We start from the raw sequence: 15,640 nt of genomic DNA, 5'->3' as shown, positions 1-15,640 counted from the left end.
GGTGTCCTTTAGCTCAGAGATGGTATTTGCAGTATCTCACTACAAGAATTATTTCATCCATATAGACAATTAAAATTGAGGTCTTTCAATGGTTTCTTAGAAAGAAGTCAGAGTGATTGGCTCTTTTCTGAAAATTAGTCTCCACTATTGCCTTACTAAACTAGTTAAACTAGGCCCTCAATTTATTTGAGACCATACATAGCCTTCTGCAACGTGTACACTCTTCCTTTCATGTCTTTAAGGCCATGCTTGGCCACCATGGAAAATTATTCCATGGAATATTCATGGGTCCAACTGTATGGGAGGGGCTGAGAAGTAAGGAGAGGGAGAGAGCTAAAGAAAATTGAGTGGGCAGGAGTACAGGTGCGTAGAAGTCCCTAAAAACTGGTGAAAAGAATACCTATTTAGAATTGGTTTTTTATTTTCTTGGTTTTTAGGAGCATTGCATGCTTACTTCCTCCTGGGAATGCTTTTTTTTATGGGGGCCAAAAATGGCCTAAATGTAAAACCAAGAGATATTACCATGCTTACTTCCTCCTAGGTTACCATTTAGAAGGACAGATTTTTCATTTAGTTGATAGAATTCATCCTTAGTTTGCATCAACCAATAAGATAAACTCTTAACAGATGCATCTGGCTATAGGAGCAAAGTTTTCCAAGTAGTCAATCCAATGTGCTTGAGTATCTCTTTTAGCTATTAATGTGTTTTTCTTCCAACATCCAACTCTAGTTTTTAAGGCAAAGCACTTTTTCCCATGGTACATGAACAAGATCCCATGTCATTTCTACTTGGAGCAATATAGGATGAATTAAGTCATATAAAGGATAGTTGATAAGATCTTGCATAGATATTATCAAGAGGCAGAAGAAAAAATATAAGGAGACACCAAAGGATTAATAGGAAAAGAGAATGAGGTAGTACATGGTGAAGGAGAGTAGCTAGTGACTTCAATCTGAATCAACTTTATGCACCCACAAAACTCCAGTCATGGATCAAACATGTACAGCTAAAAGTTTGAGCTATATGAAACCTGATTTAAACAGTTCAGAAGAACATTTCCAACCAAGAACACAAATTGCAATGTAATTAATAAAATTAAAGAAGAAAGATAGTTGGTACTAGAGTCAGTTTTCTTGAAAATAACTTTACATTTCACCCTTGTTATAATGAAAGACTTTAATGTTGGTATAAAATTTGATTTGAAGCTTCTTATAGCATGATTTAAATATGAAAAATTCTAACTACACAATCACCTGAATTTCTTTCCTAACTTTTGCTTTTTGAGCCCCCACGTACACCTGGACTTGACCAGATTCATTGATCCTGCCAAATCTGGCTCATTGCCATTGGCCCCATCTTGATCGGATGATCCTAGCCTCTTAATCTGTTTGGCTTTTGTTTGAGGTTCTATCAAGAGAAGCTAAAACATTTATTTTTACATATGGGTTGTCAGTTAGACGTGGGACCAGGACCATGTGGGCTGCCTCTTGTTAGTCTACTAGATCAACGCTCCTGGTTACACTCCAACATTGATCATCTGCATAGTCTTGCTCTTTAAACATATGAGATTAGGCCATGTTTGGCAACCATGGAATTTTTTTTCACCGGTATTAATTCATCAAGTAGTGAGAGAGTAGGGACTAGGCAAGGTGGGCAAAGGAGAGACCTGAAAGGGAACACAATGAGAGGAGAGGATGAGAAGTGACTAAAAAAAGGGAAAAAATAAGTTGTATTTTGAGTGGAATTTTTTTCCCCTCGTTTTTCAGCATTTCTTACCCTAACCTCACTCAACCCGTCTCAACTCTCTCACTCTCAGGCCCTCCAACACCATTAGTTAAGCTAATATTCCATGGGACATAATGTGTTTGGCAACTATGATTTTTTCCCATGAAATATTAGCTTATCCAATGGTGAGGGAGGGCAGAAGAGTGAGAGACCTGTGAGGGGCTGAGGGGTGAGATGGTAAGAAAAGGCTTATAAAATCATGTGGTATCGGAGCTATTGCCTCGCGGAGATTTGGATTCAAAACCCAACAACTCTCTGATATTAAAAATCCATGTGTATGGCCAATCCAAAAAAGATGATTAAAAATCCACATGTATGGCCAACCCCAAAAAGAGGGACCACATTATTTTTTTCCCTGTCTCTTGAAGTATAAATGATTAATTAACACCAACTCTAACGGCTTAAGCTTTTGGAGTAATTGGTTGTTTTCACATGGTATTAGAGCTATTGCCTCGTGTATGTCTGGGCTTGAAACCCAACAACTCCCTGATATTAAAAATCCATGTGTATTGCCATTCCTAAAAAGAGGGGCAACGTGTGGAAGTATAAATGATTAAATAACACTGGCTCTAACGTATGGCTTAAGTTTTCTTAGGGTAATAGGTTGTTTTACTAGCCACATTTCATCCTCTCCTCATTCATGCCCTCTCTACCCCACTTTCACGACTAGATAGGGTAATGTTTTATGGAAAAACTTTCGTGGTTGGCAAAGGTGGCATTAGATGGACTATTTTTTTTCCGTGGTTGCCAAACATGGTCAAAATTTCTTGTAAAATATAAGATCTCTCTCTCTCTGAAAAATTTTCATGGTTGCCTCCTGTGGTTGCCAAACATGGTCTAAATGTCTTGGAAAATATAAGGGGGCCGTTTGGATACGCGGATTTTAGAATCCAGGTTTTTAGTTTGAAAACAGCGTAAAAGAGGTTAGAGATAAGGAGACAAAAGAAGGAGACAAAAGGAGAGGACCAGCCGTTGTTTTTGAGTCATTTTTTACTTCTCTCCCTTCTTTCCATCAGCAAGAGAGTAGAAGATCCTCCCATTTTCCAGGTTTTAGAAATCTCAAGTTGGAGGAGAGATTTTTAAAACCTGATTTTCTTGCTTAAAATCCAAGAAACACTGCCAGGACATCACACAACAGCCTGATCATGAACCCTCTTTTACACTGTTTTCAAACTAAAAACCTGGATTCTAAAATCCGCGTATCCAAACGGCCCCAAGAACTCTCTCTCTCTCTCTCAAATGCCTCTTTCCTAAAAACTACTCATTGTGATGCCCCTTTACCTTGCTGTCCTACTCTCTTCGGATGCCTCAAACATGGATGCAACAAAGATGCAAGCATATATACACACAAACCTACAGAAATTATACGTAAGATGAGTCCTTTATTGAAAGCTTATGAATTAGACATTATTCACTGACATGGAGCTTTGCATGACTAAGATGGGTACATAAGTGTGGGTAGCTATTTAGGCCTATGGAGACATTGCTTTCCTTCTCAAACATGGCTACAACAAAGGTGTGTGCGTGTGTGTGTGAGAGAGAGGGTGACACCAATAGAAGATCAAGCCATTGGAGGAGGGAAAGGAAAGGGAGGCTTCGGGTGTTTGGGAGGGAAAGGAAAGGGAGGCTTCGGGTGTTTCGGAGGGAAAGGAAAGGGAGGAAGAGGGTGTTTGGGTGGGAATGGAAAAGGAAAAGGCGGCAAGGGCTGCGCATAACCACACATGCCATAGAAGCAAAGGCTTCCAAATGGACATTTCTTCCAACATTTGCCACAATGAAAAGGGTTAATGTTAGTGTCTATACAAAACCCATTGCAACATTGCCATGTAAAAGGGCACCTAATGCCACACAACCCACAATTGTTCACATCCGAGCCCACGTCCACGCACCGGTTCTTACAACATTTCCTCTTGTGGAATGGTGGTATCTGATTGGTATTGCCACCCACCTCGCAAATCCATGGCTGGTTCCAACACCCGGTCACCGCCCTCGGGTTCGACACCTTCTTGAGCCATTTCGATGAGTCTTTCGTCCTAGGTGCACCCCCTCGTGCACCTACAAAGAGTAACACTAGTACTACTAGTTTTAGAATTGAGACCCAAATGCTAAAACACCACATTTCTTTTTTCAGCTAAGAAGAAGGTTGTCCATGAAGAGTAGGGATTGGGAAATTGTGGGTGTAATTTGTAGGGAAGATTTGTCAGTTATTTCGTATTTTCAGGATGAAATTTAGGGGGAAAGTGAGAGGGAATTCATGTTTTTCTTACATTATTGGGAGGGTGCAATTGCAATAGACGTGAAGGGGGGAGGAGTGTATTGCTTGCTTGGTTTGCTTTGGGTTCTCCTTTTTATGAATCTACACACGAGATTTAAGGGGAAGGTAACGGATCCAAGAGACTTTGCTTTGCTTTTCCATATAACATGATGGATGATAATTTATAGCTCTAGAATTGGTTAAGCTTTGTTTTTGAGGGCCACGAGAAATAGCCTATGGGGGGTTGTATTAGTTTTGGGAGCTGGTATACTTGGTAATGCCACCCACTTTCCAATCTCTTGCCCGAGGTAAGATGATCCTAACCCTTCAACATATTTCTTTGTTGAGGCTAGATTTTTTGTACATGGAGATTTATGGCAAACAGGACGAATATGCGGAAAGTATTTGGGGGACTTGATTCTCATCTCCTTCCAAATATAATTGTGGCCGTCCGATCGTCTTGAAAGTTTGTAATTATCCCTTTTTCGATTATAACATGCTTTTAGAGAGTGATGATCAACCATGTTTGCCTTGTCGGACCCTCAGATCAACAAGATTTTAGTACATTTAGTGGGCCTGGGAGTGTTTCCTATTTAGGTGATTATTTTTTCCGAAAAGAATGTTTTCTTTTTTCATAATGCGAAAGGAGTGTTTAAAAGAAGTTGTATTTAAAACTTAAAAATTCATCTTAAGTTTTAAATGAAACTTATGAGCTTCTTTTTCCAAAAACTTAACATTAAATCTGCATGGATAAAATATATGAAATCATAGACTCCTAAAACTTGTAATTCTAATAAGCAGTGAAGTCTTCTTTACTACTTGTGATTCTTACCTACATTAACCCAAACCTATAATACCTTTTGGTGACTTCAAATAAGACTTACTACGTGGTTCACATTGGCTTTCAATGATATTTCTCACATGATTATTCTATACATTTTTTAGAAATTTTCAGTTTCCACATTTTCTCTTTTCTAAGCCCCTCCTACCCCTTTCACTTCCCTCTTCTCACACTTGCTTGTCATTGTTTTAACTGCGGGTTCAACTAGCCAAAGGGTGTAGGCCTGTGATTCTAGGAGGGGTTTTATGGTTAGACCATTCTATAGATTCCTCGGCTATCCTACTGTAGTTTCATTTGTTATGAAGTTTGAGGTAGTTTAAGTACCCAAATCTGGAGCCCCATCAGGAGCCTCTGAGCCTTTGTTTTATGGGCATTCTTTGTTGTTTGATGCGCGCTTTAATCTTTTGCTTTCAATAAAGATTTTCTTTACTTTTCGCTAAAAAAAAATAAAAATAAAAAACTTAGGGTTTGCAGCATCAAAACAAAATCACATCTGAACTTATGCAATCAAATGACATTTCTTTATAAGAGATGATGCAACTGGGAAACTAAAGTTTATCACAATTTGCTGCACCCTAAGGCCACGTTTGGATACCCACAAGATTTAGATTTGGATTTCTCACATTTACAGTTGAGATTTGGAACTGGATCGGATCCTTCGATTCCCCAATCAGCTGCAACAGTGAATCTGATTTTCAAATCTTTTCTGCAAGGCATTATTTGGAAATCAATATTTTGTGGCAATTACCTTCACCCTCACTGCTCCTCGACCTTGCCGCAACAGCAGCCAGACGTCTCTCTCTCTCTCTCACACACACACACACGAGCACAAGGATGACTGATGTATTTTGTATCCAAAACTCAAATCCAAATCCAAATACAAAAACATGAGGTATCCAAATGTGGCCTAAATGATTTTCAGAGCTACTTTATTAGAATCTCCTCCTTGTATTGTTGTGCTTTGGTTTGGCTACTAGAACTTCCATACTGTCAGCAAAACCTGGACCCAAGCCAAACTGCCTTACCAATGAAAACAGGTAATACTTTTTTACCTACCAATCAAACAAACAAAAAACATCAAAGCAACTCAAACTACAAAGTATAGGCAAATGAAAACCATGACACAACTCACTCTATGGCTCTGCAGCATCAAAATCTTCCAAGAAGAATACTAGTTCAGTTAATCAACCAATCAATTAATCAGTCACATTCAATAAGATTCTTGACACAGTATGTACCCAAAAGGAACCACCCAATGAGGAGAAAGGAAAAGAACGTCAAACCCATGAGGAACGCGGACCCCGCCATCCCAATCCCCAAGCAAACAACAGCCACAAAGGGGAAGAAGGATCTAAACATCGACATTCGATCTACCCACCGACCTTTAAACATGATCATGGCTGCGACATCAATTATGTTCCACCCCATGGACCCACCATAAGAGATCCTGTTTAGACAATTGGCAACGAAAGCATAGCAGTTGCAGGTGAATAGGTTGTAGGACTTATGCTGGAAGTGGTGCATACTCAACAGTAACGCGTCGTCCCATGTGATTGCTGTCCCATGCTCCGAATGTTTGTACCCATGCTTGCAGGTGTGACTTCCCAAATTGGGAGGAAAGCAGCCCTGTCAATGTTTTTATTTTTGAAACAGTGAGAGAAATTTAGTAAACAAATGGAGGATTTTAATGTGTTTTTGCAGACCAAACAACAATTACCAAAGACCAAACATAAAGCCAGTGGTTTACAGAAATGACTGAAAACAATGATAAAGAAAAATAAACAAAGGGGGTTTTCAATCGGGGTTCTTTTAAGATGGATGCACATATTTTTCTGAGCGGGCAAAAGTACTAGCGGGAGGACACTTTGTCAATGACCCAAACCATTTATTTCCTAGGTCTAGCTATGGATGGGCCATGGAGTGAAACTCACCCCCATTGGACAATTCTAAGTTTCTAACCCTCCAATTTGGGCGGCTTTCTTGATGAATATTGTTGTGCAATGTCGATTTAGGGTTCGATGGAAATGCAAAATAAATGGAGAACTCAAACAACCACAGAAGAACAGGAAATTTTTACATGGTTGGCAATGGGGCCTGATGAGCAACAATGATAAAATAGCTCCACTATATGAAGATTACAAAGTTATATCACAATACTAGAACCAACACTTTACATAATACCCGTATTGCAACCGCAGGGGGACATAGGAGTATACACGGGATGGAATTCAAGACATAGCTATAAGAAAAACAGACGGTCGTTTTTTTATTTTCTCACCATCAATTTAGTGGACACAAATTGGAGGGTTAGAATTTTCCAATGGGGGTGGATTTTGCTCCGTGGCCCATCCATAGGCTAGAAAATAAATGGTTTGGTTTGTTGAGCAAGTGGCCCCTACTTATTCATTCGTCTAATCATCATATATAGTCATCATATAAAAACCCTATAATTGCTTGATAATAATAGAATATATAGAGAGAATAGTAATACTTGGCAATTGCAACGAATTTTGCTGGTGACAAATTTATTGTCAGTTCAAGTACTTCTACCTACGTTTATTGCATGAAGAGGTAAATGAATACCACACTTTTTATCTGTTATTTTTCTATTTCCATCTAAGGATGTCTTAGGGAAGCAGGGATGTTCTGCAAAGTATTACAAGACGAAACAAAATGAAAATAAGTACACTAACAGATTTGGAACTTCTGGCATACCTTCTCTCTGTCGAGTTGGATGTATCTGGCTACCGCACCAAATGCAAAGTCATCTACGTTCACAAAATTGGATCCGGAGAAGTCCAAGATGGTTCCATCCTCCCTGCAAATACCAACATGACCAATAAAAGGGGCAAGCCATGAGACAATAGGGAGAGGTGCCCAAACTATACAGCACGGAAGCCTCGCCTTTCCGGGATCCACTTCATTGAGTGGCCACATATCACGATGAATTCTTCCATGCGGCCCCACATCTTTAGTGTCATCAGCTGCTTTCGGTTCCATTACAGAAATTCTCCACGGTGACATCTAACTTGATAGAAACTGAGAAACATTATTGTATCAAACTACAGCCCTGGAGTTATATGGTGGCGAACCTGTGCTCAGAACTGATGCATCAGTCAGAATGCCATTTGACCTTTCCAAAATAAAGAATAATCAGTGTGCATATCAAAAGAATCTACTGTTTACATACACTAGAGAGAAATTGTAGCATTGAAACAATATCTTGAAGGAAAACAGTAAGACCCATTAATGAGCATATCTTTATTGACACCCTTTGTGCCTAAAAGTGAAACATAGTCACTGAAAGAAGCACTAGAATGTTCAACATAAAGAGACCAAGGTGGTGCAAATGATCTGATATGTGGAGGGCTTGATCATTTTTTTTTTTCCAGAAATTATGGTTATTTTCATGTACTTTTAAATGTCTATACACAGGGTTCTTGGTAGGTGCCAGTTTTGGCAAGTTACTTGGCTTAAGTCAGATTAGCAAGAGGCTTATCATTCTAGTTGATTGTTTAGGCTAGGAAAGAGGTCCAAATTTAGGAGTCCAGCTAAAATATAAGTTTCGGGAACCTAGTCTAATAGAAATGTGTGCAAAAGTTGTGCGGAAGAAGGCGTGTTACCCCTTGGGAAAATTTCAAAATTGAAGTGTTTTAGTGTGGTTTCTTCTATATTGACAGCATAAATAAAAAAAAACACTTTCACCAGGTGAAAAAAAAGAAAAAGAATCCAAGATGGCACTATCTCCAAATGTTAAGAAGGAAGTCATCGTAAATATATGAAAAAGAACATATAAACTGAACCATAAATTATCCTCTCTCTTGACACTCTCCCTCAAGTTGGAGCATAATTATCATCCATGCCCAGCTTAGAACAAATACTAGGAGAAGCTTAGAACAAATACTATGAGACTTCTCACAACCAAGTGCTTTGGTATATGTCCATCAACTGATCTTGGACTTCACATATGAATTGAAGCTCTGTTTACTCGAGATCTTTTCTCAAATAAAGTGACAATACACTTCAATATGTTGAGTCCTCTAATGATAAGCTGAAATGCTGAATTGCTCACTATATGAATTGTCACATGGTTGTCACAATTCATTTTTATAAGTTCATTGACCTTAAGACCCATCTTAGATATAAGAATTTTCAGCCATGATAACTAACAAAAAGTGTGAGCCATCACCATATACTCGGCCTCTCCACTTGATACTAGAAACCACACTTTGCTTCTTACATTTCCAAGCTACCAAGTGTCCTCCAATGAAGGAGCAATACTCAGTAATAGACCTTCTATCGGAGGGAGATCATGCCCATTTAGCATCAGGGTAACTAACAATTAACTAACTACCAATACTCAAGTGATACTAAGTTCCAACATAGTCCTTTTACTTGGAGCACCTTTCAGATACCATTAGTACGCCTAATTGCTTGCCAGTGAGGAACTCTGGCTGTGAACTCACCACACTAACTGCAAAGGAAATGTCAGACGAGTGATAGATAAATGAGCTTCCCAAGAAGTTGTTTGTATCTGCCTAAATTGTTAAAGAACTTATGTTAACCCTAGAATAACTGTGTTAGAAATATCAACTGGTTTAGTTCCCCTATCTCTTTCGCTAAACAAGCACATACTTCTTCTATGACAGATTAATACCCACACAGATCTATCTACCTCAATACCAAGAGATACCTTACGTGACCTAAGTCTTCCGTCTAGAAGTGTTGCAGCAGTATTTCTTCACCACATTGATTTCTATCTAATCATTGAATGTAATAACAACGCCATTATCACACACTATCAAGGCAATAATAGTAGAAGATATCTTCAAAATAAACACAGTGATCTACATGGCTCCTGTAAGACCAAATGTAGAGGTGCTATTTTGTCTATAAATGTACGGTATTTGGCCATTTTTGAGACATCAGAGTAGAGAAGGAAGATTTTTGCTCCAAAGCTTCGTTGATCCATAGCCTAGGAGAAAACCCTAAAGGGTGCCTCTCACTCTCAAGTTTTTTCACTTTCTTTTTTCCCTTGTGCAAAGCTCTTTCCCTCGCCATCTTGCCGCAACCCTTACTTCTCCTACCTCCTCTTCTCCCAACCTCAACCCCTCCAATCAACTTCCCTCTTCCAACCGTACCATCACCTAATCTACTTTATGAAACCCCTCACCTCACTCTTCAACCACAACCCTTCCATATGATCGTGGTGCTACTTGTTGAATTTTAGAGATTTCTATTAATCTTGGATGATTACAAAGAGAATCAATCGGTGCTTTATAGAGCACTTACACGGTAAACATAGAAGGGAGATCAAGATAATTATAGAAGAAAATAATCCTAAACAAATCTACTTGTCTAATCTCTTTTGGTTCCCTCTTCTAATCCACATGCCTAATTTATCCACGCGCCTCATTTAGCTAACTTACCCAATCTACCTCCAAGATGATCCAACGGTGAGATCTTAATCCAATCCACCCGTTGGATCTCACATATTCTAACACTACTAACTATCCCAAAACCAATTGGTGATGGGAAAGGTGCAACCACTATCCTTATTGAGTAGCACATTGCGGTGTCCGGGGGAAATAGGCCTAAGACCATGCGGCCAACCTCCGGTTTGGGTCTAGCGCCCAAGCCCAAGGGGCATCCTGTAACATAGGCCTAGGACCACGTGACCAAACACCGATATGGGTACTAGCGCCCAAGCCAATAATCCCCAGTAATGACCATGGGGCGAACCCACAACCTTGCTCTGATACCACTTGTAGGATTGTGGAGCTACCAACTATCCCAAAACCAATTGGTGATGGGAAAGGTGCAACCATTATCTTTATTTAGTAGCACCATCGTAGTGTTCAGGGGACACACAGGCCTAAGACAACATGGTCGGACTCCGATCTAGGTCCTAGCACCCAAGACAACACCTTCCTGCTCTCTTAAACTCTCTTATAGCTTACTCCTTCCATCTCTCCACCAACATCTCTTTTTTTGTTTTCCTTCTCTTTTTCCCTTTCCACATTCTCTTTTCTCCTTTTCCACTTTCACCTTCACCTTCCCTTTTCCTGATCTCTTTCTTTATACAACCTATAAACCACCCAATTGCTCAAGAATTAATCTTTATTAATCCCCCATGCAACCAATCTTTATCAATCTTTACTCTTTCTTTACATCATTAACCTATTCTTCATCAAATATCATGAACCTTTCTTAAACCTTTTCAAGAATTCAAGAAACCGATTAAGAATTCAAGAACCTCGTCCGTCACGAAGTTGGCATCACAGTTGCATGCATAATGATCTTTTCGTACCCATCGTGCATCACCAAGATAGTAAATAACTATGCCTATGTCTCTTTTTTATTTCAATGAAATCACCATAAAATTCCAAATTCCGTTAATTACGCATGTGGTTGTGTATCTGTGGCATTTGACATTCACATATGTGCTAAAATCCATATTGCACATGTTTTCTACAAGTATTACTACGACACTAGAAGAAGTGGCTGAAGGCATTTCTTGTTTTCTAAAGTTAAAGAAAAAAAAAAGAATGAATATAAGCAAGAACAGAAAGAAAGAATGGAAGAAACAATAAAATAAAAATCGTGGACATTGGTGTTAAGTTTCTTCTGAAATAGCTTCTACCTTCAAAGTTATGTTAAAATAACCATCCAGCATATTCCAGAAAAAGAAAAAACATCAAAATCCACCAAACGAAAAAGTATAATCCACGAAAAATCATTAAAAAACGACAGCAATTGGTTACAAATTCGATCAATCTCGTGAAGAGCAAGAACATACCACACTATATCAGTATATTACAATCATAAAGGAGAGCTAATTTAGAGAAGCCTTGAGGCAGACAAGCACAAATTTTTTCACTAGTCTTTAATAAAAAAAAACGAATATTCCAGACTATATTAGCAGATTATGCTGGAAGTACATCTGGATTCAAGAACAGCACATGTTTATCATTAAACTCAAACTATTTAGGGTTATAACATGCCAATTGCTAAAAATCAGGGAAAATATTTGGGAATGTCTCACAGCATCTTACACAATAAACAGATTAGATTTCTCATCAAGTAATATAATCACAATTAACAAGTAAACAGGAAAAAAATTTAAAATCATAAGTTACAAAATCACAGCATAAGTTTTAAAAAAACAAAAAAACATCAGAATGCTTCAACTTCAATAAGGAACTTTGAGAATATCCTGCAATTATACACAAGAACAAAGATTAACATTCATGATAACATTCCTCCAAATAAACCATAATCATATCATTTCTTTCTAAATTGTGGAGGAAAAGAAAAAAAAAAAAAAACTTACCAACAGAAATTTTCCATCAGAGATATTTTTCTGGTAATCCAAACAGGGTCTTAAGAAAAACAAACAAAAGGTGATGGAAATATCATATGGGTTTTTGAGGTTTCAGTTTAGAAATGAATTGCAAGTAAAAAGAGTCAAAATGCATACAAAATGCAATCTGGGTGTACATCAAAACGAGCACTTAGATCATTCTACTGTCAAATAAGATTTAGAAAATCTAAAGAAAGAAAGATCAGAATGTTTACTATTGGATTTGGTCTTTTTTGCTCCATTTTTTAGAGACAGAGAGAGAGAGAGAGAGAGAGAGAGAGAGAGAGATTTTATGGGTTTGTGTCTGAATGAGAGAAAGCTGGATGGGTAAGTTTCAAGTTGGTGCAACGAACCTGGTGGTCTGTGATCTTTGGAAATTAAATGGAAATTTAAAAAGGCACGATCCACCGTACACCTGTCACCTAATGTGATATAAACTTTTAAAGTGTAGATATAGGACCCACCATGATGCAAGTCCTTCTAGTCCCGTATTTTTCAAAAAGTACTGTACGGGCCTCACTCTAGGATGATCCAAACAAGGCAAATAGTAGGTTGTGCCTCAATAATCATTTCCATAGGATGATCCTAGCCCTCCGACCGTCCATATGATGGGCCACAACGTAAACAGGTCGTGCCCAAAAAATCTTGTCTATAGGATGATCCTATCTATACCTCTGTATATCGGAGGGCTAGGATCATCAAATGATTAGGGAAGTGACATATCAGCCCCTTTAGATCACCAGGAACACCCCATGTTAGTGTTTGTGGCAAACAGGGGCATTGAATTTTTCTGACATAAGTACAACAGCCCCTGTTTAGTCATTGACATACTGACATGAGGTGTTCCGGTGATCAAAAGCGGTGGATATATCACTTCCTAATGATTATTGAGGCACAAACTATTTAAGTTGTGACGGTTTGGATCATCCTATAGTGTGGCCCGTACACTACTTTTTGAAAAATACGGGACTATAAGGGCTCACACCATATAAAATCTCCTAAAAAAAATGTGTGAACGAGGTTCACGCCAGAAGTCCGGTATTTTTCTAAAAGTACAGTAGGTGCCCACTTCAATGGATGATCCAAACTGTTCATTTATTGGACCACAATGTAAATAGGCTGTACTTTGTAAATCTCCATAGCTGATCCTAACCCTCCAAACACATTATAGAAACCTCTATAGATCAGAGGGTTAGGATCATCCTGTAGAGATGATTTACGGGGTACAGTACAGACTATCTACGTTGTGGCCCCACAAATGAACGGTTTGGATCATCCTTTGAAGTGGGATCAAGGCCCTTTATCTTGGCCATTGTAGCACCTGTCCCTAGCAAACACTCTTTGGTAGCCATTCAAAAGAAAACAAAACTGCTGTTGGGGGTTGCCTTTTGGGCTTTCTTGTTGTATCTTTCTTCCTTAATCAATATATCTGGTGGGGGTCGTGCCTAACCCCAGCTTACCTATCAAAACAAAACACTCTTTGGTCTTCTCTTGGGGCGCCTCTTTGTAATCAAGTGGCTAGGATCATTAGATCAATTAGAGCGAGCGAAAATAGGGTGGACATGTGCTCTTTGGCCAGATCAACGGCTATGATCATGTCCGCGTGGTAAATGAGGGACCCAAGACTGGTCATTAGGGGAAAAAATGCTATGAATATTTTTAAGTTAATGTGATTTATTTTTTTTCGTTTCTCACACAAAAAAGAGTGCTAAACATTGTGGAGAATGGTTGCCAAACACAATCTAAGGCAGCCTCGGAAGTAAGTAACAATATAATTTAAAAAATAAGAAAAAAAACTTTTATAACTACTATTCAACGGATCGATTCCGCAGCCTCTGAACAAAGAGGAAGTCTAAACTGAAGGGAACCCCTGCAAAAAAGAGGTGTAAGGGCTCTCCTATTGGCTACACATCACCATCATGCATTATCCCCTGCAAAAAAGAGGTGAAAGGGCTCTCCTATTGGCTACACATCACCATCCGGATGGTGATGTGTAGCCAATAGGAGAGCCCTTTCACCTCTTTTTTGCAAGGGCTCCCTTCAGTCTAGAATTCCTCATAAAAACAAATATAGCTATCGAAAACGACGACCAATTGAAAAACTCGGTCGTCTTTGGACGCTGCTAAAATTGACCCTTATTTGCAAATAAGATTATTTTAAGTTAATCTTGTTTGTAAATGGTCACTTTGGAAGCCATTAACTAAGACACACATATATTATTTGCATATAATATTTTATTCAAGATAAGATTATCTATGCTAATAATTTTTAGTATTATCTAAAAGAGGCCCTCAAATCTTATTCCCATATGGAACGTATATCATTTCTTTGTGAGCAATGATAGATACAAGGGAGCCCTTGCATAAAGAGCCGCAAAAGGGCTATTCATTGGATCCACGTCATTTTCAGTTACATTTTAAAATTTGTTGAAAAAGTAAAATCAGTTACTTTTGATGACTTGGATCCAATGAAGAGCCCTTTTGTGGCTCTTTATGCAAGGGCTCCCTTGTATCTATCATTCCTCTTTCTAAATTTATTTTAAAAATGAGATTCCATGTTGAAAATAAAAATGAGAGTGGCATCACCATTGATTTGACCCTTTACAAAGTGTATTTATCGCTTTTATGGGGATTTGAGCCTCTTACTTCGTCTTTTAGTGGACGTGGCACTAATGGTTGATGCCGTTTTCCTAGCACCGCTCTTTATTATAACTATTATTCTTAAATAATCATATTTAACTTTAAAATCATTTGCACACAAGGATATATACAAATAATGTTTAGAGGTATCCATAGAATGAGGTCCATTTGATGTAAAATTAATCTTTTCCCATGCTCCTCTTTCCCCTAAAACATGTGCAAAACATGCCAAAGCAAAGCAAAAGCCACCAAACTCAAACGGTGGCCAAAAGATCCACAGCACTTAATGAAGTTGTGATGGTGATGGACAGAGGTTGTAGGTATGTTTTCATGGGCGTCTATGTTCAGTGGATGCAGGAAAAACATGCCTAAAGAAATAGCTCTATAAACCCATCTGAATGGCAGTTATTTGAAAATTTATCTTAAAAGCATGGGTATTTTGGTTAAAGTGAAGTTAAATAAATAAAGGAAAGTTATCTCTTAAGCTGGTTTCTGGTTATGGACATGTGTCATACCAGCTTCTAGGATGCAAGGAGCAGTCTTGTAGAGATGAGATTAAAATCTATACTATTACACAGGGGAAAAAATGATGGAATCAATAGTGGGTGAAACTCCCACTCAAAAAAAGAGGTGTGAAGCTCTGATCACTTGTGTGTGTGTGTGTGTGTGTGTGTGTGTGTGTGAGAGAGAGAGAGAGAGAGAGAGAGAGAGAGAGTCTTCTGTACAAGATGGTCTAATAATTTCAAGGAAAAAAAAA

The 15,640-nt window shown here is 38.5% G+C and overlaps 1 protein-coding gene across 6 annotated transcripts; it reads right to left on the bottom strand.

Annotated features, from left to right (window-relative positions):
* Positions 1 to 6,056: 6,056 nt before the first annotated feature.
* LOC143857597 (protein REVERSION-TO-ETHYLENE SENSITIVITY1-like) lies at positions 6,057 to 12,594 on the bottom strand. 6 transcript variants are annotated; one of them, XM_077368060.1, is made up of 3 exons: positions 12,460 to 12,594; positions 7,597 to 7,985; positions 6,057 to 6,507 (listed from the first exon to the last, which is right to left on the bottom strand). In XM_077368060.1, exons 2-3 carry the CDS (start codon positions 7,903 to 7,905, stop codon positions 6,082 to 6,084), a joined length of 735 nt encoding a protein of 244 aa, XP_077224175.1. In that variant the 5' UTR covers positions 7,906 to 7,985; positions 12,460 to 12,594; the 3' UTR covers positions 6,057 to 6,081. The 6 variants fall into 6 exon arrangements, with proteins under 6 accessions (XP_077224175.1, XP_077224181.1, XP_077224185.1 ...); XM_077368066.1 differs by having other exon boundaries at positions 7,597 to 7,973; XM_077368070.1 differs by having other exon boundaries at positions 7,597 to 8,014; positions 12,460 to 12,587.
* Between the last annotated feature and the right edge of the window lie 3,046 nt (positions 12,595 to 15,640).

This window comes from Tasmannia lanceolata, unplaced genomic scaffold (genome assembly GCF_043159265.1).
Source record: "Tasmannia lanceolata isolate RefF3 unplaced genomic scaffold, GAP_Taslan_0.1 ptg000003l, whole genome shotgun sequence".
In the NCBI taxonomy this organism is placed as follows: Eukaryota; Viridiplantae; Streptophyta; class Magnoliopsida; order Canellales; family Winteraceae; genus Tasmannia; species Tasmannia lanceolata.
Note: the sequence above shows the minus strand (reverse complement) of the source record. Positions and strands in the feature narration are given on the sequence as shown.